General features: G+C 42.5%; 1 protein-coding gene across 6 annotated transcripts in view; it reads right to left on the bottom strand.

The window, feature by feature from the left end:
- Positions 1 to 3,744: 3,744 nt before the first annotated feature.
- The window catches only part of arhgap9 (Rho GTPase activating protein 9), a 40,770-nt gene continuing 19,044 nt past the window's right edge, over positions 3,745 to 25,470 (bottom strand). Inside the window, exons 7-22 of one of the 6 annotated variants that reach the window (XM_041946511.1) lie at positions 24,090 to 24,179; positions 19,706 to 19,771; positions 17,350 to 17,496; positions 17,068 to 17,166; positions 16,309 to 16,370; positions 16,087 to 16,174; positions 15,485 to 15,580; positions 14,960 to 15,058; positions 13,954 to 14,059; positions 13,443 to 13,562; positions 11,670 to 11,768; positions 10,192 to 10,269; positions 9,840 to 9,893; positions 8,925 to 9,059; positions 7,059 to 7,164; positions 3,745 to 4,893 (exon numbers count right to left, since the gene is read on the bottom strand). In XM_041946511.1, the coding sequence (XP_041802445.1) occupies positions 4,707 to 4,893; positions 7,059 to 7,164; positions 8,925 to 9,059; positions 9,840 to 9,893; positions 10,192 to 10,269; positions 11,670 to 11,768; positions 13,443 to 13,562; positions 13,954 to 14,059; positions 14,960 to 15,058; positions 15,485 to 15,580; positions 16,087 to 16,174; positions 16,309 to 16,370; positions 17,068 to 17,166; positions 17,350 to 17,496; positions 19,706 to 19,771; positions 24,090 to 24,179 (1,632 nt within the window). In that variant the 3' untranslated portion in view covers positions 3,745 to 4,706. Of the gene's footprint in view, positions 4,894 to 7,058; positions 7,165 to 8,924; positions 9,060 to 9,839; positions 9,894 to 10,191; positions 10,270 to 11,669; positions 11,769 to 13,442; positions 13,563 to 13,953; positions 14,060 to 14,959; positions 15,059 to 15,484; positions 15,581 to 16,086; positions 16,175 to 16,308; positions 16,371 to 17,067; positions 17,167 to 17,349; positions 17,497 to 19,705; positions 19,772 to 24,089; positions 24,183 to 25,470 lie in introns of all 6 variants that reach the window. The other 5 variants (XM_041946502.1, XM_041946528.1, XM_041946519.1 and 2 more) reach the window with 5 other exon arrangements.

Consider the following 25,470-nt stretch of genomic DNA (forward strand, 5'->3'; position numbering starts at 1 on the left):
ATTTTTCTTTTTTTTTTTCTAACTTTGCTTGAAACATTTTGACTGTTCACAAGTAGATGCACACCAGTGAGCGGGTTAAGAAGGCAGGCCCTGAAGGAAACGTTTGCAGGATTGATTGCAGGATGGAAAGACGTCTACTGTTACTTTAACATGGCATCAAAGTTAGAGGGTATAGCCTGATACTCAGTAAGTATATTTATTCTTCTGAATAAGTGCAAGTAACATTCATTTTTCAATATCCTGTGGTATTATTTGAAACAAATCTTTACCTCTGTTTTAAGAAATGAACAATAACTTGTAAAATGTTTTGAATGAAAATACACAAATGCAGCTATTACTTTGTCCCAAAGCCAGTGAGAACTATATGTAAAAGTGTTTGCTGCCAGAACTTTTATCATTCATGCTGTGAAAACACAAGGTACAACCAGCTCGTCTCTTCTCAACTATGGTGCACAGTGGCTTTAACTCGTCAGCAATCCATTTAGTTGTTTAGAGCAAGCAGTAAAAAGAGGAAGAACTGGAAGGTGGTTATTTATTTCTTAAACAAGAAGCAGTGGACTGCACCTTTTTAACTGTAAGCCTTGCTAGAGGACGGTCATTTCTGTGTGGGAGGTTGAAAGGGGCAAAAGATGAAGTAAGACTCTGGGCTTTTTGCCTTTGAGGGAGCAAATAAGACTCGCACTGTCTCACTGTTTGTGTAATAATCACACGGAGCTGCTTTATTTCATTCATTGCTAAAACATCTCCTATTTCTCGTAATAATTTACATGTGACAGAGCCTATTTTCGCACCACCGGAACTATATGTGCCACACTTTTTGGGCTGTCTGTTGAGGTTTGGCGAGAGGGTCAAGTCTCAGGATACATACATCAGCTTTTAACTTCCTCTTTCTGACTGCAGTGTAGTCAACGCGAAAAGTGCCTCAGATGTACTCAAACACTGTGAGTAATCCGACAAAGCCTTGGTACGACGAGATAAGACGGTGGTGCATGAGGTGTGACTAAGCCTGTAGCACTCATGCATACCATGTGCCAGAGACACTTCTTGGTCATAATGTGTGTGTGTGTGTGTGTGTGTGTGTGTTTATCACCAAAGATATGCATATGTGACACACCAACTGCCGCTCTGCTCTTGCATAGTTCCTTACCTGAAATAGGAAAGAATTGGTTTACTTTCACTCACTGTCCACGCACTTTTTTTTTTTTTTTACAACAAGCAGTGTTTTTTTTTAAATCTTTTACTGGCACCAACTTTTTGTATCAACTTTTTATATGTAATTTTTGCATGTTTGTGGATATTTGTAATAAAATTGTACATACTTTGTCACCAGAATCTTGTATTTCATTGATTTTTTTAAATTAGATCAGCATTTTCCTGTCGGTCCATTTAAAACCTCTTGCTGTAGGCTTTATGAGGGTGTAACTATCGGCCGTACAAGGTTCATTTTGAGACAGTTTTCCTCCAGTTGCTTTAAAAAGGGGCTAAAATGATTAAGTTATTTCAAACGAGGCAGATTAAATTATCACTATTAAATGCTTTGCAGGGGCTGAGCAGCCCGTCTCGTATTTCACTGAGCTTTAGGTTTAACGGTACGTTGAGTAAACACTTGGCTGACTGTAACAAAGCATGCATGAGTGACGTAGGTCAGAAGTTTGTGGGTGCCATACATCAGAGCGTTTAGTCAGCCATAGCGTCAACAATCGGCGATGACATTTTTCTGATAAGTCGGCTGGCTTGGGGCTCGACGGTGAGTAAGATGACATTTAACTGCCTTGCCTTATATTTGTGGTGTACAAAGAATCACCACAGTCAGACGGCAACTGTGCATCAGCGTCACTTGCAACATGCTGCAAGTCCCATCCATGAGCAACAAGTTAAGAGATTGGGCGGTGAGCATGTTTAAGTTTCGATTCCCTGTGCGAGACAGAGCAATCAGGCCTGTCTATGAAGAATGAACACAGCTACAGATGTATTTCTCTGGTGGGTAGAGAAACTGTTCGTCAAACAGAGCAACAAGGCCAAGGCCAGGTGCCTTGGCCTGTTAGCCATTATAGCCATTATAGCCATTACTGCAGTCTTTGAGGAAGACACTGATTTCCACCCAGTTTGAAGGCGATTCTCCATAGACAAACTTTTCTCTCTTCCTCTTTCCTCTCCAAGGAAATGAATTAAACAACTTTACAAAAGACCAAAGGCGTGATATACAGACACATAAATGCCATATGCCATTACGGTTGTATCACCTCCTGCAAGAATAAGCCGTATAGATTCGTTAACATAGAGGCGGCCGTGCAGATGACTATGAAGTACATGGCTCATTTAAATTAGGACTGTTCAAATCAAATCAGCTTTAGATGAAAAACATGCAACAGATGAAAATGTTTCCCAAACTTCTCATTCCCTTACTTCCACGAATTTTTAATAAATACTTACACATACTCAAAAACATTTTGTTGTAGAGTTGCAGCAAACAAAATAACTACCTACAGATGCAAAATGGTCTTGAACTAATGTCGGGTTCTTACATTTCATCAGTTCATGCATCAAAAATCTGTTGTTGTAAGCAAACTTTCCCAAAAGTTTGCAGCACTTCTGCTCTTTTGCCTGCATTTGAAGTAATGGCTGCTTATGCCACTATAATAACACTACAGAAGCACTGTATTTTTTCATTGTTTTAACTTTATTCAGGAGTACCATCATTAGCAAGTCAAAGAAAGGCAGAAAGAAAGAAGGAGCAGCATTAAAAGATGAGGTAATAGTGTTTGACTTTCACTGCCGGCACACTGCTGATTAAGAGGGAGGGGTGTTTGATTGTGTGTCTGATGAACTGACTCTATTTTGGGGAGTGATTAGCACCATCGCACCATGTGAAATAAAACAGAGCGACAGAGTCTACAGCAGTTTAATGCCACGGTTTTTATTGAGAGAAAAAGTCCCTTCAGTTTGAGAATCAGGAGAGAGAACAAAACATACAGTAAAATATTTAATGAATGTTTTCTGGGTGTTAAATTTTCCTTCCATATTGTAAAAAAAAAAAAAAAAATGGAAACATTCAATCTAATGCGAGGAGGCTCTGGGACACGCGGCCGTCAGACGAGCCGCGAGAAACTGAGAAACTGCAATACTGACTGAGGGATGAATGTATAAACTGTGATGACTATGTGCATACATGCATTTGAATCAAATAAGCAAATGCGGTTGTCTATTGATGTAGAAAATATTTCTGTGTCAATCAAATAAAAGCACGGCCTTGGAAATGCACACAGTGATCAAAAGTTCTGATGATCAATCAGCCACACATTGTTGTAGCCCCTCCCTACACACTCATAGGACTTGAAATAATACGAACATAAAAATGAATAAATACATCTAATAAAACTTTGCAAAAATCTACGAGCTATGAACCCAACCCACCACCCCCCACCTCCCACTCCCCCCTGTGCCTCTTTTCTGCTCTTTTTTGTCTTTTGCCAAACCCACAGCCAATATAAAATTACCAAAGCCACAGAGTGAGAGAGTGAGAGGGTTTTGGGGGAAAATCCACATTTTTTAAACATATGCATTTCCAGTTCCTCTTTTGTTCTGTTATTAAAAGCAGCATTTGCACCAATCACAGGGGATGCCTCCGCCCGCTGCGTCGCTGAGGCCCACATACCTCCACACACTTCCACTATCTCTCACGCAACCCATCGCTCGGTATAAACAACCTGACAGACACATCCTGAGCAAATATCACAAAGCAGATCAAATCAGGTGGTTTACTATTTATTGCAGGAGAGTTAACAATCAGGCCCAACAATATCTTAACAACACAGTTAATTTCAAAAGTATGAGTTTGAATTTGGCTAATATGTCATGTTTAGGTTACACACTGTATGCAAAGTGCTAACAGCTGACAAAGACAGTATTTCACATATTTACAGTTTCATATTTTTAACTTACAGATAGATCCAAGTTTGTACAATTAGGGAAGCTTTGAAGGTCCACACACTAAAAAGTACTATTTGGTACAAAGGAACATTTTCTGCCCTCTTGGAACATTCACAAGCTTCACCTCTGAACTCTGAAATGAACCTAAAAACTCTTCATCTAAACACTGTATAGCTTCAGTGGCGATACGGGCACATTTACACGCCCAGTTCGCTTCCTGCTTGTTTGCATATTTTACAGGCTATCCACTGCCGCAGGTGGGATCTGTCCGTCCTTGCTGCAAGAGCTGCTGGTGCATGTGTTTTCACAGTGAGATGGTTCTGCTGAGTTTTGTTTCAGTGCTACGTTAAGACACATCCTTCCTTGATAAATAACTGATTAACACTCAGCTAGCTGGACCGGCTGGAGGAGCTTTATCACTTTTATGGCTTTCATTTATCCTGATCAGGTCTGAAACATCAAGGAAAAGTGACATGGAGGCGTCTGTTCCAGCCGCAAAGAACACCGGGGCTGGGCTCCACATCTGCAGTCAAAGACACAAGTATTGCAGCTAAAATTGGTTTGTTTTACTATTATTGTTTTAACATGGCTTTATATGGAGGCCAGATGTCATGATTAGCAGCTTTCTGTCCTGGTTCTTTTTACCCCGTAATTATCTTTTGATGTGAAATCCATTTTACACCACATGAGTCAACAGGCAAAGAGGACAAATGCTGCACTACTTGTGCTTTCGTCTGATCTGGAGCAGCGTTTTGAACCCCCTCTGTCCGTAAAGATCACGACGGGCCTCGTGTTCCAAAGATGTGGTCAAACTCGCTGAGGATGAGCTCCACTGCCTGGTTCTGGTAAACCATATTCACCGCCATGTTGCCATTGTCCCGCTCCGGGCGCATCAGGGTCGGCCCGAACACGATGCCGATGTTCTGGGTGGTCATTCGGTTGGTGTCTGAGCGCTCCAACACTCTGCAGAGGGACAGGACAGACACAGAGAGCAGCTGATCATCTACAGTATCAACACAAATTAAAGAATGACAACAAAAACAAAAACTGACTCCTGATGAAGGATTTTGAATTGTTGCAACTTGTGGAGTTTAATTTTTAGTCTCACTAGCACAGCGGTGTGGTCTTAACTTGCACACGTTCATGCTCCCCTAAGGATGAGCGACGATGGCCTGTAACAACACTGTAACAGCTGCTCATCTTTTCAGCTTCAGCCATCATCGGCTCAAAATTTTAATTTGTCCAAAACTTTGTTCCCATCAGTCTCAGCTGTACTGTGTCCAGCGCAAATTAGCAAATGTTAGCGGGCTAAAACTCTACACTGAGATGGTGAACATGATTAATACTAGACCTGCCACACATTAAGCATATTTGTCTTGTTAAGGTGAACACCTTAGCATGCTGACTTTCTATAAATATATATACATCTGCAAATGAATGCAAAATCTGCCAGCCAGGGACAAGAATTTGGTTGTGGTTTCCATTTGTTGCCCGAGTAGTAGTGACCAATCACGTTTGAGCGAGTTTGTCTGGCGCTTTATGTTAGCTTTTTAAAATTTATCTGCATTCATATGCAGATATCTATTTATTGAGATTAGCCAAAGTGATGAGTTTTTGTGGAGTTTGAGAGTGAAGTCGCTAATCGGACTGTAAGCAATGATCAGCGCGTGGTAGAGGAAGTCTTGGCTGTTATCCGGATATCTGCTGGCTACACTGGAAACCCTGAAACATTGCAGAGGCTAAACCGTCATGAGACGACAGCTCATGGATTCCGAAATTGACTTGAGTATTGTTTGAATTCATCACTGGGATTGCAGACATATAGATGATGTTAACTGGCCGTACAGCTTCATGCTTGTGGTCAGCATGTGACATCTTTATAGCGCTTACAAACTCAGGACCGTAACTTAAAGCGCTCGTGCATCCACCAGTGACATCTTGTTTTTGCATGCATTTTCACGTTATCTGCATTTTTAGAATCCAGACTTGTGCACATAAGTGTGGAAATCCTCCGCCCGTAGCCACCTATGTTGGTGTGTTCGAGTGTGTGTGTGTGATTGGGGGGGACTCAGGAATGGATTGAAGCCACAGCATGAGGCATTCTTCTAAAAATGCCATTCCCACCAAGCCACAGAAGCAGCCAGCAATTGCTCAAAACTTCCACATTAAAAAGAGACGAGGAAAAAAGGGAGAGAGAGAGAGAGGAGAGGGAAGAGGAAAAAAAGGAGCGAGCGAGTGAGAGGGCGAAGAGAGAGAAAAGAGAGAGGTTCCAGCGGTGGCGGCGGTAGTGTTGGTATGCCTTCCAGCAGACGAACCACAAGGCTCCCATGGGACCTTCGAGGCAAGGAGGAGAGCGGAGGGAAGGAGGAGGGAGGAGGAGGAGGGAGGGAAAAAAAGGAGAGAGGGATAGAAAGAGGAGGAAGGAGGGAGGAAGAGGAAAGGGAGAATATAAATAAAAGAAGGAAGAGAATGAGGAGGAAGTAAGGAAACAAAGGTAGCGAGCGAGCGGGAGAGGAGGGGACGGGGGTGATTGGGCGAGGAGATAATAAATGAGAACCAGAGCGAGAGGGGGAAAGGAATGACAGCGGGGAGAAAATGAGAGAAAGACACCGAGCTGACAAATTCATGGGGCCCACCACACCCTGGCACAAACATCGGCCTCAGAACACGAACGCTCACCCCTGTAGTGGAAGGAAAAACCATAGGCGGTAAAAAACACACATTTTATGTACTGTAAAAGGAACTGGCTCGCAGAACATTGTACACCATTCATCTTCCTCCAGCCTTTTCATCTTCACAGGGACCCAAACTTAACAACAGTGTGATCCTGGTACAGCGCTGGCACACTCTGAGAGCCTCGGCCAAAGAATCCCTGACTGAAAATGACTGAGAATGACAAGGAAACGACCCCCTCTTGTGGTCAGATTCAAAAAAGAAAAGTTATGAGGAGGAGATTCTATTTTCCAGCGAGGGTGTCTGGTTCACTCCTTCGTGCCGAAACGTCCCGAGGGAATATTCTGCATTATGAAATGTGCCCATTTCAGGACAGACAAATGGAAACAAGCAGAGATGAAGACAAACACATGAGCAGAGAGGTCCTGAATGTGGTTTCACTCCCGCCCTCTCACCGTTTGAGATGGCGACACATGAACTGCAGTGTGTCATGGTTTGGAGGAGGCATGTTGAGCACCAGACACTTCAAACGATCCACTTTGTCCATGTAGTCTGACATCTCTGCAACACAGAGCAAGAGGCTTGTCAGATCACCATAAATATCATCATTTGCGTTGCATTTCGTGTACTTTATTAGCATGGGGAACCTGATTGACATCCACTAACTGATATCACATGTACTGTATTAGCATCCCTATCTAATCTGATACAACAGCATGCAATTATCAGCGATCACAAGTGCGGCTTGATGAACAGTGAACTGATGTTCACACAAAAACATGCCATGGATTGATAAGGAACAGGGAATTCACACCAAGAACGGGTTTACATTTGTTATCATTTTTTTCTTAATGGGTAGCTTTTTTTGAAATGCATCCACTGTTACTATCTACTGTTTCAGGATGAGTAAAAGATATTATAATACACTGCTGTATCACAGAGTTCTGTGCAAATTAATTGATTAAGAACACAGTTAACGAAAAAGTTTGGTGATTTTTTTTTTTTTAAACGTGATCAGTGAATTGTTCCTGCTAACACGTGTTGTATGTGAGCCTGATCTGGTTTATTCCTCAGTGCAACAGACATGACACTATGGCACAGCACTACATGACATGTTTCGTTATTACGATGAACATGCGCACTGTTCAATTCTACCGACGCAGCACTGTTGCTGAAAATACTGCACCAAAGCACCAAATTTGTATTCATCCCCAGCTGAAAATAGTCCCTTTTTCTCCTTCTTTGAGTAAACTTTGCTTAAACCTACCTGTCCATCTGTTTCAGGAAAACGTTTGGTCTTTTCAGAAATTAAACCATATATTTGTGGGCTGCTTTTAAACGTATAGTCTGCATGGACAGCCTCACACAACGTGAGCAAAGTAGTGATGAACTACCACGTTGTTGGTTTTGGTCTTTTCTTGCCATTTGTTGACAAGAAGAAAAGCATAGAATAACTTGAGCCTTGTCCTTTGAATAATGGCGACAAAATTTGAAAACGATTGAAATATAATATTTGCGTATGGAGAGGATTACAGGACTTGCAGCTAAATGTGAGGATTTAGACTGTGAGGATTTTTTTTTGCAGTAAAACCATCACTTCATTTTAATTCAATACTGCCCAATAAATTTCACTTTTGTCAGGATGTAATTATTCTTCTCTTGCCTCGGAATTCATGCAATTTTCTTTTTGGGAAGCACCGTTCCTTTTTTACTGCGTCCACATATCTTCCGTGACATATGTGCCGTTGTGCAACATGTTCTAGAGGTGGACAGAAACGTGCTGTAAACACACTTTATTCTATAATGAAGAAAACAACTTCCACCGCAGCTTTGACAAAAAGCGTGAAAGCGCCCAAGTGAAGAGGGGGCTGAACTCTCTAACCAAGGCTGCCCTGGTTTTGACTCATTAAAACCACATCAGTGTTGTGAGTATTGAAAATAAAAGCACCTCAGAGGATAAATAATAAAGTGAGATTATAAAGTATCCAGTGTGGGCGTCCCTGTGGCCCAGAGGTTTAAGATGCAGATCATGTAATTGCACTTTGAGTTCAGTCAGGGACTTAAATCATCCCTCAATTCCTAATTGCTTTCCACTACTTATACTTTAAAAACAACGCCATTTAAAACTGCCTCACCTCAAATATAAAGGGGATTATTTTGTTTTATTTCATACAAACTTTGACAGCGGGCGACGTGCTTTAATTTCTATCTTGATCAAAGATGATGTCATTCTGTATGAAGTGACACAATAAGAGGGGAGGGTGTGCTGTGCACAGTGTGTAAATGAAACAGTCTGCACGGGGCTGAAGCCGGTCACTCACTGACTGTCTCCACGATGTCGGTGAAGAAGCCGAAGGGCACCAGGGGCTCAGGAAGCTCGCGGAAGAAGAGTTTGAGAGCCCCCGTGATGACATGAACGTCCTCCCAGTCGCTCTCGTCCAAGTTCAGCTTCTCCTCTGAGAGAGCGGGGGGAGGAGGGTGGAGGAGAGGGTGAGGGGGAGAAATTCAGACAGACGGAGTCAGAGGAAGTGAACAAAAGGCACGGCAATATGAAAGAGAGCGACAAAGAGTTAGAATTAAGAGAGAAACAAGTGCAGTTAGAGTGGCGGCATCGTTTAGTGAGCAGAGCAGAGTGTGAATTCACGTCAGAGTTAAGGCGTAACATGAGGGCTTGTGGCTGCAGGAGGGAGATAGAAATGGTCTGTAAAAGCAAAAGACACAGAGGCACAAGCACACATTTTCTTCAAATCCAGCTGACAAATGCTTCTCAAATTGGAAGAGCCAAGGGGAAGAAAATAAATGGCTCAAGTCTGACAAGCTGGTCGATATATATGACACAAACAAGCATCTAATGGAGAGAAACATCAGCCAGAGAGATGCTGCTGCGGGATTAGAGCACGCCACAGCACACGAGCGGCTGATTCTGCGCTCCGTCCACTTGGTGGCAGCCGTGGACTGCGTGAGAGCTCGCTGTACAACCTGCTGCGTGTTATTACATCAGAAAACTTAAGGCAGAAAAGCCCGAGGGACACACATACATGAAGCAAATGGAGGCGCAACCACCGAGCTGTGCGGTGCACGTCTGCGCCGCAGCTCAGCTCTGCGTGTCAGTCTGTGGGTGGGCGTTTTGAGGAGTTTTTCGCCGAGGCGTTCACATTATGCAACACACCATGCACAAAACAAGCAGGCTGAGGAGCGCGCGAAAGCGGCCGTTTTCCTCGTCAGTCTGAATCTACCTTGCACCAACTCCTTTGGGAACATGAAGCGGCCGTCGGTGGTCACCGCTCGCTCTGCAAAAACCAATAGTTACTCAGCCGGCTTTCCTGCAGGGTCTACTTAAAGGATGTCATGTGGTGGGACAGTAACAGGTTTCAAGCAGGTTTACAGTGTGTGTGTGTGTGTTTGTGTTACACAATATCATGTGTATATAGAATGAACAAAACAGCATCAGATGACATTTATCCCGGCTGGAAAAACAGGATGCAATTCAGTGATTTCTGACGAATGCAAGAAAGTTCCAACTTCTACTTCCCTCCTCCCCCGACATTTCAGGCAGAGATTAAATTAAAGTTCAGTTTTAATCCTCACCGTGGTTCACCAGGAAGCGTAGTTTCTGAATCACTGCCAGGTTCCCTGAGACTCTGTAGATGCCGTCAGTGTCCAGTCCTGCAACGAACCACACAGGGCTGCTTTTATCTGTGTCTGCGCATCTACTGAGACTTCAGATGGCAAGCATCAAAACCAAACTGACATTAAAATGTGACTTTGTGAGCGAAAGAAAAAGCGTTTCCTCAGATTTCGAGGCAGTCGGAGCTGATATAATTGTTTTGCTGCACATTGTCTGCACATCAATAATTGAGTGCGCCGAGGAAGTTTGCTTTGTTGCATAAGAGCCCAAAAACGTGTGAATAAAGTCAAGCAAAAGCACATTTTGACACTTTAGGACATCTACAAAAAGCATTTTTAAAGTTTGCATGATCACATGACGCCCCATGAGTAGTAGTTTTAAACTTCCTCTTAACATTTCATTGCTTTATGCTTGATGAAGTGCCTGCTAAGTTTTGCTCTGACACTGAGTTTCGGCTTTTTCCACACTGGTTTCAGAGTCAGGTTTTTGTGATACATTGATCATTAACATCTTACAAGAGCTTAATACACGGCGTCACAGTTGCAAGAAGCCACTGACTGACATTTAATGTATCATGGTACTGCAATAAGACATGCAAGCAACCTGGAAAACAGATCAAACTCTGCAGCATCTTACAGGCAGAAATTTTGTAGCACAACTGTGAAAGTTATCTTTTGTTTAGTTTTTCCTGCAATCACCCCAAATTGCATGGGCTGATATCTCACATTTGTCACATTTTATAATCTGACTAAGGGCTGAAATGACTCATCAATTCATCAAACTGATGAAGAAAATCTGAAAAGAAATTTGTCATTTTCTGAGCAAATATGCTAAAAAATTGACTGATTCCTGCTTCTTAAACGTGAACATTTGCTGCTCTTGTTAGTTCTCTACGAGAGCATATTTAATTTTTGAAGCTTGTTAGCATGCATTTGAATCAAAATGGTGGCATTTCTTTCTTTCTTTTCTTTCTTCTACAGTCATGCTGTACTGTAACTTTGACGATGACGGAAGCTACTTTGTCCTTAATGTTTTTTCCTTTTTTAGCCGTCTGTCACAGCCTTGATGTCTCCATCTGAAACTACTCCCTAGAAATATTTAATTCATCAAAACCAGGTTTTTAAAGCGCTTGTGATCAAAACACAGATTTTTTTCCCCCCGCGTGTATTAAATATTTATTTGCCGCATTGTTACTAAACAGTTTCCAAACAGCTCCATTTTCTCTCATTTAGATCTCTCTCTGGCTGGCAGCTGTCACGACTTCTCTGCACGCTTTGCTCAATCACAAACACTTTTCAGTAATTTTTTGCAGGATGATTTACGCCACAGAGCTGAGTGACTGTTGCTAAAAACAGGACTGAGGGGGTTTTCTCGTGTGTCCTCTTTAAGCGGAGAATCACATTAGCCGGAGTCGGCCGCCTCTTCGCAGTGACTGTACCTCTCTTCTCCACGGCCTCGGTGCAAAGTTTGACGAAGCGAGGGACGGTGCTCCTCTCTCGCTCGCACAGCATCTCCAGACGACAGCCAAACACCTGATCTGAAGCGCGATGACAGACGGACACAAACACACACAAACACTCTTTTTTATGTTGCTTCAGAGGTTTTTTTTCCCTCAGATAAGTGTGCCAACACATGATGTAAGAGCTATCTCGTGATGCGTTTACTGTTCATTATGGAAGAAAACCTCCACGTTCCCAGCAGAGATGTAAGCTCACCCTTGATGATGCAATGCAAGTCATGTGCTGTACTGTATAAACTATAGGGTTAAAAAACAGTGTGCTATGATTATACTGCTATATGATCAGACTGTTATCTCTGATGAGGGCTGTGAAAATATCATCAGAAGGTGAGCAGTGCAATCAGTTTAACCATAATGAACCATATTTTCAAAGTCGCTGTGAAAGCATTTGTGGAGTCATCATTTCCTCCATCTGAACAGCTTCTTCACTACTAATGACATGCAGAAAGTCACGCTACGCCTCCTAGTGGATGAGGACGTAACTGTGGTGACACACTGTCAAAGCCTTAAGGGAGCTGTAGCTTTTCAATGCTAACCAAATGACTGTTGTATCCACTGGAGAGTCCTGATCATTCAAATGCAACATTCCCAGTTTGAGTCTGGTTGGGAGCCTTTGATGAATGCCACCTCTCTACTGCTTGCTATCAAATAAATGCAAAAGTGCCAAAGAAACACCTAAAAAAATAGGTGCTTAGAATACTTTGCTTAAAATATGGACAAAAAAAACAAGGAAAGCTTTTCTGAGAGGCTCATAAAATTTGTTAAAATTTTCTAAAAGAGTTCATGTTTGTTTACTTTCACTTCCTTCCTTTTTGATTATGTTTTTTATTCTTAAAATGTCAGGGCGCTGCTTTGTGTAACAGTCAAGTGTTTTAACTTCTAATGTCTTATCTTTCTTGATCTTTGATGAGAAATGAGAAACAGCCTTTCAAAGAGACTCATTATAGAAGCGTGGCTAAGGAGTTCATGAGTGAGAAATTAAAGGAAAAGCCAACATGAAGTGTTTTAGTAAGCTGCTGGGCCAGCATGAGTCAGCTTCAGTGGTCCTGACTCTCCAACTCTCTGAACACCACTGAAAGGACGAACAGTATTTTTTTCAGAAGATCACACACATCGGGCAAAAATCTCCCACAGGTGTTCGACTGGGTTCAGATCTGTTGACTCTGACCCCTTGAGCCCTGAACGGAAGCATCATCCATTGCTTCTTCACTCATTTATTCAGGCTTTTCCTTTCATTTGTCACCTATTTGTACCTTTGTAAAATGTCTTTTGCTTGGAATTTTGAAAAAAACAACAACACAAGATCATTTCATCCTTAGAGAAGAAAGATCCGCAAAAGATGTTAGACTAGTGTTGTAATCAGCAGACAAGCAGTGTGAAGAACTTCGTCATTGTGGAGAAGCTCTTGCTAAACAGGGGAGGAGGATTGCGATGCGCATTCACTGGGGGATGTGGCATCACCGCGGGATAACTGCTGAGATTTCCTGCCAACGATCACAACTATGATGCAGCTCAGTTGAGTGGAAAAATAGCTTCAACTTCACAGCGGATAGTTTTATCTGCAGAGGTGCCGTCTTGTAATATTAACAACTGAGCAAAAGAGAACACGCACGTCCATTATTCACCACTGCACCGCATATTGCTGAATAAAGGATACTTGCATTGAAATGAAACTTCAAAAGGAAATCTCACCTTTAATGAGCCCTTTCTCCTGCAGCGCCTGCAGAGGAGGTCTCTTCAGGATCAGCTTCTTCAGCCGGGTCTTCACTCTCTTCCTCTCTGTGTTCTCCAGGTTGGACGACGAGCGAGGGACTGCAGAGGGAGGAAAGGAGGAGGTGGGGGAGGAGGAAGAGGAGGAGGAGGTCAGTGCGGGGCGATCGGCTGCGGCGCAGGAGAGCAGATGAGAGGGGATGGTGGTGAGGATGAAAAGCGGGAGGGCCGGGCGGCGGCGGAGGTGAGACAGGACTGAGGGGGGGATTATCTGCCACGGGGGCCGCGTGAAAATGTATGTGGGCTGTATGGAGGAGAGGATGGAGGACAGGATGGAGGGATGTAAGAAGCCTGTGTGGAAGTTTGGAGAAAAAGAGTGATGATGATGGAGTGAGAGGCCGTGAGTAAAGTGAGGCGGACGGCAGGGACGGGGTTGTGTGAAGGAAGGAGGTCAGGACGGAGTGATGAGAGGCGTCATGTGGTGATGACTTACGTGACGTTCTCCTCTCGTCCTCGTCTCCGCTGTGGTCCAGCATCTCCACGCTGCCCGCCCGCCGCAGGGAGTACAGGAGGACGTTGTCTAACGGGTTCTCGCGGTCCTGGAAGGCAGGCAGATGCGAAATAATGCTCATTGTCTTCACTGCATCATATGCAAACATTACAAAACACACCGTTTGAAGTATCTATTCAAACAGACTTTGCAGAAGTTCAAATAAAAACAATTAAAGAAAAAGAGAAGTGAATTGATGCTTTAGCAGACAGGGGATTGTTTTGGCTGATGCTGATACATGCGAGTGTAAAAGGTCTACGTCTGATTACAATATATAATTCTTCACATTAGGCTTAAATGCTATGGTGGAAGAAGTATTCAGATCCTTTACTTTAGTAAATGTGTCAGTGCCGCACTGTGAATACACCTCACAACAAGTACACGTCCTGCATTCAAAACCTTACTTAAGTAAAAGTGTGTAATTAACAAAATGTTCTTAAATATATTATGAAAAGTAAAAGTATTCACGGTCCCTGGCTGTGTTTTACTATCTGATGTTTCTGGATTAATATTACATAAGATTTATAAAATCATCATGAGAACCACCTATCAGAAAAAAAAATCCTAATGCTAACTCCTGCTAATCCAAGAGGGTTTTTAAGTAGTTACTTAGTTTAAGAAGTAGGATCATTTTCTTCACCCATAAAGAAACACTTAATCCTCTAGTGTGTCACAAACATTCACATTCAGAATCACCAAATACGTCGTTATATCTGCACCAAATACGGAGATAGGTGGTTTTGACTGGACAGGAAGGGTATGAAAAATTGTAATCTGAAAAGTAACCAGTAACTAAAACTGTCAGACAAATGTAGTGGAGTTAAAAAGTACAATATTTGCCTCAATATTTGATGTATAAAGCTGCATAAAATGGAAAGCATAAGTAACAGAGAAGCGGTACATTGAAAGTACGACTGTGTGGGTGTCGTGTGTGTGTTTTGCGTCTCACCAGCCGGTCGATGACGTTCTGGATGGTGTTGTACCACTCTTTGATCAGAGAGTCTGTCTCCGACTGCAGCAGGAACTCGTTTCCTGTCACTGTCCTCAGCTATAACACACACACACACACACACACACAAACAAACCATGATAAAAAGTCCCCATAACTTTTTCTTCACACGTCCGTCAGCCAGTTTTAACAAAAGCTGCCATTCGTTCAACTCATCCTTTCACTTGATCTGCCGAATTTCACTGGAAAATTCTCGTTTACTGCTTCCTCTTAATCATGAGGGTCCCTGTAGAGTGACCAGGTGAAAAAAAAAGCTTCCCACTCTCACTTCCCTCGCTGAAAAAAATGATTTCCTGACAGAAATATGAGCCTTTGTTTTGCTGCTTATCAGCCATCACACTGTCCTCATTGTACATCATGTCACACAGCGATGCAAAGGAGAAGTCTGAACATTTTGGGCTCACATCTGACGTCTAACAGTTTTGAATGTTCGCTTTTGAGGATTCTTGAGCTCTTGTTTCTTACCTTGAAGACGTTCTTCTTGCTGGACAGCTCGTTGGCCCACTGAAGCTGTGCTCCTCTTAAATCCATACTGCTCTCAGGGCGACTGTTTCCTGGTTTCTGATATCAATAAACACACACACACACATAAAAAAACACATCTTCTTCTATTTTCTTCTTCTATTTTCTCAACACCTCATTGGCTGAATTGACCTGCTTGTGTTTCTAACTATGGAGTTGGGGTTGACCGACTCCTACAGCATGACCAACTTTCACACACAACACCTGCAGCAGTTTGTGTGACCTGTTTCATGAACAGTCGAGCTGATGTGCGCCATTTGACTGCGAGGCCCCGTGAGGACAAATGTGGGTCAGCTGACTTCAAAAGTTACTTCACAATGTTAAATTCTGCAGTGAAAAAAATTCAGCATGAAGAAAAACTGACTTCGGAACTTACAAAATGACTCACAAGAGCCGGCTGAGGATTTTGAAATGAACAAATTTGCTTTGTGCAATCACTTTTCACAGTGTTTTTTTGTATATGCTGGGAAAAAAACGAATTATGTTTCTACAAAGACAGTTCCTGGACTAAAATCATTAAACACAGAGTCTGTGTGAGCTCTCACCCAGCTGGAAGGAGTCTGTGATTTAGGATCTTTGAAGAAAACCAGACTGTTCCCGACCAACACCACCCAGGAAGGGCTCCAATTTTTCCTGCGAGCCAACAAGCACATGCAAACTGGTCAGACGGGAGGCACGACAGAAAATAATTTATTCAAACACTGTATTCATAGCAACAGATGCAATCTGACTGAATTAATTAGAAAAGCGGCCTCATGACGCCTCACCTCAGTTTCCGGCCTCCTTCTGCAATCTTCGTCTTGTTCAAGAGGCCGGCTTTCTCCAACTCCTGAGAACACACGAAGAGGGCTTTAAAATCTGCAATATTAAAGCGCTAATACTGTCACACGAATGTTATTATGCAGAGTGTGCACCAAAGCATGTGAGGAGAAGCTGAAGCGTTAACAGTAAAGTACAGCAGAGGGCTTTTCCTCTGTGTAATATGCTGCATCCTGAGCGAACCCATTTAACTTGACTGTTGCATCATTCAAAAAATAGCAGGAGGGGAGCTGCTGCAGAATCCCCCACTGCGGTGTGGCCTTGTTTAAGGTGCGAGAGGACAGAATTAAGACTAACTATGAAGGAAGACGTGTTCAGTACAGTATACAGAGTCAGTGAGGAACAAAGAACAAAGTGCATTTTAAAGAGAGAACATAGCTAGTGGCGTTTAGTTTATTCTATTTGCACAGGTATTCAGATCGTCACGTTGAGACTTCTTTGTCATGAAGAATTTTAAAATTACATTAAAAGAGCCCCAAATGTGTTTTTCCAGATACAGTTACTCAGATTAGTCCAAAGACATCGCTGTGGACAGTTTTCTCAATTGTCCAACTTTAGTACCAAGTGAAATCCGTTCACAGCAATGATCCTCAATGATCATCCGCTTACTGGCCCGGAGACCCGAGCAGCCACCCGGACACACCTGTGAATAACAAACCGACAAACTCGTGCAGTGTTTCAACAGTGTAAAGCGTTTTTTTTCTCACCGGTGTGCAGCCATCGCTGTCTGGAGAGCTCTGAGGGGACGGAGGCTCCACGACGATGTTGGTCACGTTACAGGAGAAATCTCTGCACTGCTGCACCAGCTGAAAGACAGGAAGTGGACATCATAAGCTGCGCTCATTGCCTCTGTGTGTATACGTGCACATGTGCAGAGCTTCATTTGAAAACTGTTTAATTTTATCTGCATTTCCTCTTCTCTCGGCTTGCGTGTGACTGCCGTGCACGCGGTTTACGACCTCGTGTGTCCGTGCTCTGGGGGTGAATACCTTGCCGTTCTCAGGCAGGAGCATTGATTGGGAGTGGCTGAGCTGCTGCTTGATGTCATGCTGGGGGCCAGAGTTATGGAACTGGGCCTCGCCTTTGCTGAACGCCATCGTGCTCAGGGTGTCAGAGGAGGCGGCACGCTGCATACTCTTCACGGGGATTTAGAGGTGAGGGTCAAATGTTTGGGTCAGTGGTGAAAGGGGGGGGGCAGCCAAACAAGGGAAAGGGAAATCACTGATTTAATGTGTGGGAAACTGACAAACAAATACAATAAGCTCCCATTGTATTGTTCTGATCTTGTTTAAAGCATGTGAGAGCTGATATGTGTTTGTTTCCTTCTGACTATGGAGGAACCTTTTCCTTTAAATCACATTTACTGTACATTTTAGTATTCAGCTGATGCTTTGCCTACAGCAAGCTCGAACTAGTGCAACAGGGCAATGAGCATAAATTCCTAAACAATTAAAAACGCAAACAAGCAACTGTAAGCAGCAACAGAAAGGTCAGGGCCTTTTCAAAAATTAGATGCTGACTTCTTCGTTTCCTATAGGAGCAACTGTTGGCAACACATTCACATTTACTTTGCATTTTCGATACAATTCATGCAAACCAGCATGCAAAACTCAACTCAAAACTTAACTTAACTCTTTTATTTTTACTTTTGGTTTTTAATCTGAGCCTTGAAGAGCATTCAAACACTGTGTGTTCACATTAACAGTATAATAGTTAAAAGTATAAGTACTGATGCTGGAGACAGTAATTCGTCTTTATGGCTGTTTTAACTTCTGTCTGCTCTTTTCATTGCAGGACCTTTGTTCACTAGTGGAACCTTTTTCTCGTGGGTTTGTTTAGCTCCAGTGGATGTGTTTGTTGATGAGATGCTCTGATGACAGCTTGGACAGCGGAGTCAGTAAAAGTTTAGATTGGAGAGTGGCACGGTCAGGACACCGAATGCTGGCTTGTGTTTGAATGTTGGTCAACAGCTGAACACACTGCCTCAGGCTCAGCACTTCAACAGGTTTTCTTAACTTTGCCTGATCTCAGTTCTCTCAGTTGATGTCACACAGTGGTTGCCTTTATGAAACCGTCTGCCATGTCAGATCAATTCTGGATTAAGATGCCGGTGTCTTAAACTTTGAGGAAGAACACCAAGCTGAGCTGAGCGTCAGAGACTCAACGATGCATGTATGTGCATCTGTACATGCACAACATATTTGCTTACACTCCCATGCGAGTGCGTGTACAAGTGTACACGATGGCACACAAACGCGCAAATTTGCTTCAACTTCAACTTTTCATGCAGCAGCAGCCATAATTAAGTACCTTCCCCAATCCCTGTAACCCAGTTTCAACAATCAGACTAAATATCCCTCCTAATGTTTGCCATCTTTTCATGCAAGGAGGATTAACACTGAGAGCCAAATCTGCTCCTTTGCTAAGAGGAGGCCTTTAAAAGGGCTTTAAACCAAGCGCACCCACACCCCACTGTGATGCAACATGTTGCAGTCAGAACTGCTTGGTTAACAGCCTTTTCTTTTTACACCATGAGTTGCTATTTCACCACCTTAATATGCATAAATGCTGATCTCTGAGAATATGAAGAGCATAGCTGGCATTACTTTAATGTATTCTACAGTAATACAGTGGAGATGCAGTTTTTGCAAATCTAATGACTCGAGTTCATTGATTTTCATGAGGAAAAGCCCTTTAAGCGCTGATAAAACACTTAGGATTACCTTCCCAGTTGGGCATGCAAACATGAATAACAAGGAAAAAAATGTCAGCTAAATGTCTTTGAAAGGAGGATACAGTCCAAGTACTCTATAGGTATTTATGTACAGAAATACAGGTGACAAAGTCAAGGCGGCAGACTACGTCACCAGAGCAGTATGAGTCGGCCTATTTTGTTGCATAAATGCTTCCTGTTGCGTAGGGGGAATAAGTTTGTCAAAAGCTACCTTAAAAGATACCTTTTCAAACCTGTGTGTTAAAAATTATACAATCTCCATTAATTAATATGATTAATCGTATTGAAAGTACCAAAGATATAGAAAAACAGACATACAATCAGACTTTAAAGGCCAGGTTGCACAGATAAAACAAGAGGGAAGAAGATCAACTGGTGGTCAAGCTGTGGCTGTACGTAAGTATTAAATCAGTTACTATTAAATTAGTTAGTTCCTAATTCTGGTATCACGACAACTTTAAGGGAGAATATGTACTTAAAGCTGCTAAAAGGTGTTTATCTTTCACTTTACTCTTTGACAGGTGTTTTTTTTTTTTTTACAAGGCGGAAGTCAAGGTGAATTGTTTCAGTTGCCCTCTGGTGATGAAAGAATGCAGCAGGTAGAGTTTCACCTGTTTCATCTGCCAGCCACCATCAGTATTCCTCTGGTGGCTCCCGAAGAGGAAATCAGGTGACAGCTAGAGAGAAAGAAAGCGAGAAAGAAGCCAGAGAGACAGGACGACAAAGACAGGAAACTCAGATGAACAGTTACTATTTATATTTCCTGATTCACAACAGCTAAATCCACTGCATTTTCTGTATAATAAGCCTGCAAGGAGAGATCAGAGAATGCTTCATTTCACGTCTGTAAATAGAAAAATAGACACTCTTTACAAAGAATTTGCAGTTTGGATGAATTTCACACCAACACGTGAAAACAGGATGCTGACAGATGTGTTCAGTTAAGATCAGCCACGAGGGCCGGGCTAACGCTCACACCAACAACGAAACTACTCCTCTGCTCCGCTTACATCCTGCAAGGCTAAAAAAGCTCTTTGATTCACCACCACAGCACAGAGGTACAAACACACACACACACACACACACACACACGCACACACACACACACACAGAAAGGGGAACATCCCTTAATGACAGAGAGACAGTTGCTGCCATTGCTCAGTTAAGACTGAAACACACGCTGCATAGTACTGGTTTGACTCCAGCATGCTGATTTTAAGTCACTGAACTGACTCACACACATCCACATTACTGCAGTCACATCACCTTGCTGAGACAAACACAGTCAATGAAAATCCAAATGAGAGTAATATATTAGCACGACAATCAAATGAAACGTACTCAGGTCGGTTTAAAAAGGCTGGTCATGTCACATGTGCTGCCAGAAATTTCACGCCATAAATACGAGGAATGAAAACACGATTCGGTAAATAAACCTGGGCGAGAATGGAAATGAACTCACAGCATAGGTGTCCATTGTTATCACCGATCAGCTACGCAATCCAGGCCGACTCTTGTCTCTGAGAGCGTTTTTCCTGTTGAGTTTAAGTCCGCGGTCGTCAATGGTTTCATGTCATGACACTTTTTCGTCCTGGTGTCAAACTGCACAAACCGAATCATCTCTCCCTCGTGTCTCAGCCTGCATCTACTTCCCCATTCAGGAGGGAAGCTGGCTTTATCAGCCACTGCAATCATGTGTCGCGTAAAGAAGCTCAGAATAATCACACCACAAAGTTTACGACTCTCCAACCGGTTTCTGTTTGCAAGCATGTAGGCAAACACAACAGAGACACTTTAATTCAGTAAAAAGTAACAATACCACAGCTTTAATTCAGGTATAAGCCTTTATAATAACTTAAAATGAATAATAGCAATCCAATAAATGCTATAGTGGGTTGTTTTTTACTGACACCTGAATGTGTAAACAGCATTTTAATGGTGTTAGGTGCTTACTTGAACTACTTAATATACTGTTTGGCAGTTTAATCCAGTGAAATAGAAATTATGATTTGATAAAAGAATTTCAGAGTCATATTTGTATTTAGGAGGAAAAATAAACACACACTTAGGATTTGAAATTGTGTGAGGCTCATCTGTGGTATATTCATTGACACAATAACCAGCTGTGACACGACACGAACTTCCACCAAGATGAGTCAGTGTTAACGCCTCAAGAACACCCACTGATGTTGAGAGAGTGTGGAAACTAATGAGCAAGCGAGCAGAGAAGTCACAATGGATGACTGAAATGTCCAGCTTCTAAATGTTGGGAGTACAAATGCAACCATGACAAGTCTTACTGAAAAAAAAGATACCAAACTTAACAACAATTGCAGGATCACCAGGGCTTAATGAAAAAATATTGTAGCATCCACTGTTATATAGGTCGATATAATCAAAAGAACACACGTGGAACATGATTGGTCGATGACGGGGCTGCACAAAGAAAAGACGGGGACCATTGGTTGATTCTGTCACAAATAACAGTATCTTCATTAATGATTAATCTGCAGACTGTTTCCTCAGTTGATCGATTGCTCGTTTTGTCAATTCAAATGCAAGAAAACTGTGAAAAATGTCCACCACTATTCCTCAGTCCAAGAGTTAAAAAACCAAAGATATTCAATTCGCAGCGATGCAAAACAGAGAAAAGCAGCAAATGTTCACATTCACACATTTTACAGCAAACCTCAAAATAATTTTTCTGTTGATTGACTAAGAATTAATCGTTTCAGCTCTACTGTCAAAAATACAGAGTATGTTGAGAGGTAAAAAGTACAAAATGTCCCATTTATATGTAGTAGAATATATGTTTAAAATGCTATAACAACTCAAAATTGCACTTAAAATGTAAATGAGCTCACGAAGGACAGGAAGGAGGCAACGTGGTTAGCATTGCAATGGTTTTTAAAAACAAAAAGCTTGACGAGAGAACACTGTGGGCAAAGAAGTAATGTGGGTCACGCAGGTTTTAACACCTGGGCCATTAACTCGTGTGACACGCAGTCTGCATTATATATCAATGGTGATGTTCCTGATGGGTAACACATGTAGCATAGAATAAAAAGTGACACATATAGGTCAACAGAATGCATCTCACACTGACTTGATGGGGGAATCACTGCTTTGATCATCTGGGTATTTTTTTGATGAGCAACATTAAACTTGAAACACTGACGCAACATTGAGGCAACGCAACCTTGAGATGCAAAATGCTTATCTCTAACAATCTGGATCACGCAGCTGGCGTGGCTGTACCGCGTCGATGCCGTCACTGATTCAGTGGACGGGTCAATTTCATGCACTGTTGCATAAATTCCCTTTTAAAAAAACCAAACAAAATTAAAAAAACCCTTCTCCGTCTGACACAACAGCTGCACTTCCTCACTGGGAGCGTATAAACACAGAAGGTAAAATGAATGAAACATTGGAAGTTTGACTGTGGCGGCATCTGTGAGGTCAGAAAGGCTGATGAGAGGGCTCGACGAGTGGTTTAAATTTAGCAACGTTTTGTAATGTTTCGGATTTTGAAGAGTTCGCCGTCGTGCTCTGTGTGGCTCTAATGGCTTCTGCTCATCTGCATCAGATCAAGAGGCATTACCTTGTTATTCCCTTCAGGGATTAGCCCAACAAAAACACCATTTGAGAGGAAGTGTGTGTCAGGGGGCAGTTAATAAATAAGTAAGTAGGGCAGCGAGTCAGTCAGCAAGCGATGGGGAAACTAGAAAGATGTAATCCCCCTTTTTAATTTGGCCTGTGCTCAGCGTTTCTGCTTTAATCTGGAACACAGTCCTGGTCTGGACCCCGTGTGCACTCACAGACGCTGGCGATACATTCGTTTGTATAGAAATGAGCAGCGGATATGTGTTTGTCCTCTCGCTGTGGTTTGTTCTGTCTGTGTTTACAGACTCCGAGCACAGCTGTTTGCACTTTAGAAATGTCACATAAGAAGGATCATGTGATACTCTTTACATCACAGGACGGAGCAATAAAGGAAGAATGTAAAAGCTTCCTCGCAGTTCTGAGAAACCAAATGAATGATCTTAAAACCAAACCAACCACTTAGATTAATCACTGACTTGGCACACAGTGTCATAAACACATTCCTCACCACCTCATCAGTGTCCTTTTGAGGAGGATCATTGACTAAAAGCTTAAGTACAAAGCCAATGTGTGGGCGTATCAAAAAAAAACACAAATATGTAAATGAGCAAATGAATGAAAGTCATTGCCAAAGGTTCAGACTGCAACGCATCGCAACAGCAGGAGTGAATATTGACGTGTGAATATTGACGTGTTCACTTCAAAGAAACTCCTGTGTGGATGGAGGCGGTCACTCTGTGTAGTGCAGTGGTTCTCAAACTGGAGGGTGGGGCCCCCTGGAGGGGTAAAGAAACGCTGCAGGGGGACGTGGATGACCAGGGGAAAAACATGGAGTGAAACTAAGTTGACTGAAGATTCATGTCGGGAAAATAAACACGCACAAGTTTACTGATGCTATCATGCTGACATTTATTTCACTAAAGTTCATTATCAGTTGCTTCCCCTGTCATTGTCAGTCAGTGATTGGCTCCCTAAAGCGATCATGCCAGAAAAAGTTTGAGAGCCACTGTTGTAGTGATAAATGTGTGTGATGGTCAGTGGGAAACCAACATTTCAGCCCTTTAAACACAAGACGTCTGATTCAAAGTGCTCGACGGCTCAGGCAAAGCTCAACACAAAGGTGTGTGTGTGTGTGTTGTTCTCTGTGTTTAGTTACAGCCCAGGGACACAACAATAGTGGTAGAGCAGGTAGTAACTACATTTTGTCACCATAATCAAGGCCAAACCTCACCCTGATCGTCCCAAAAAACTCACATATCCGGTGACTTCCAGCGTGAACGGTGTTCCAAGTACCAGTGCAGGTAAGGTCATTCAGAGTCTACTCGTACAATTACACAGAATGTCAACAGGGAGGCTGAATTTGACCGAATGTTAGAAGTACAGTAGTCTTACCGTGTGCATTGTTCCATTGCCAGCTTCAGGAAGTGGTAGCGACAGATGGTTGGTTTCCCTCGGTAACGTCTGAGGTTGCACCGGACTGCCCTGCTACAGAAACAGAAGAAAATATACAGAGTGTGAAACAGGAAAGCTCTTAGATACATTAACAGCTATTAACTACAGTCTTAGCAATAACCTTGGTCAGTTACTGAGGAATTAAAAGAGTAGTGTGAAATGGCAGGAAATAACATATGCTTCCACGCCTTCTTGCAGAGAGTTAGATGAGAATATTGATAACACTCTCACATCCATTTAAAGCTCCTCTCCTGGCAGTGATTAAAACTTAAAAACTCATCTATGTACATTAAAATGACAAATTTAGAAGTTTTCTTTATGAAAAAATCCCTTCGTGACTTTAAATGGCTTAGATGTTACTCTGCACCTTTGCATTCATTTAGTATGCAAGGATCTATGAAGATGCAATTCGTCTCCCCTCTATCTCCACCCACCGCTCGCCTGCGGCACGTTGATACTGAGCGTACCTGCTAACCTCTGCTTGTTTTCTGGTTTGCTACCTACTGCACCCTACACAATGGCAAGTGGTGACAATGGAGTAATTCAGCCATACATGTTCGAACCAGAAGAAGTCGATGTACAAATATATCACAAGCCTTCAGTTTGACTACGTTATCAACAGCTAATAATTTGTGTTATCACCCCTGCTGTGATTGGCTCATCATGTTTGTGATGCGTGAAGCCCTGACTGTCATTGGTCCAAAGCAGTTCCATCCTCAGTCATGGTGTTGACTGCTTATTTCACTCCTGCTATGTCATGTATCATATAAAAACATCCCATGGACATGTTAAAAAGGCTAAAAACTTGATTTTCATTGAAGCAGGTCTTTAATATGCAGGTACTGCCAGCAGCCAGTTAGCTTAGCTTAGCACAAAGACTGGAAACATGTGGAAACAACTAGCCCAAGCTCAATCTACCAGCGCCTCCATTTTATCATGGGTTATGCACAAGACTACTTCTTGGCAGAGAGCAGGAACTTCCTAGAGTCTCTGCTGGTTGCCTGGCAACTGTTCAGAGCCTCATCTGTTTTTACACCTTGTTTTTTTTGTACAGGTTACATAAATGGCATATAATGTCTTCACATGGTGAACCTTAGAGGTGCTGGTGGGCAGAATTTGTCACCTTTGAAAAGAGTCATGCTAGCTGTTTCCCGCTATTTCCTGCCTGTGCTTAACTAAGCGAACCGTCTCAGAGATGTAGCTGTATATTTAATGGATTGATATGAAAGTGGTATCAATCCTCTCAACTAACTCAGCAAATAAGCATATATCCCAAAATGACCTTGCTTGCTTACTATGAAATATTCAGCAACACTCAGTG

Source organism: Chelmon rostratus, chromosome 2 (assembly GCF_017976325.1).
Source record: "Chelmon rostratus isolate fCheRos1 chromosome 2, fCheRos1.pri, whole genome shotgun sequence".
In the NCBI taxonomy this organism is placed as follows: domain Eukaryota; kingdom Metazoa; phylum Chordata; class Actinopteri; order Chaetodontiformes; family Chaetodontidae; genus Chelmon; species Chelmon rostratus.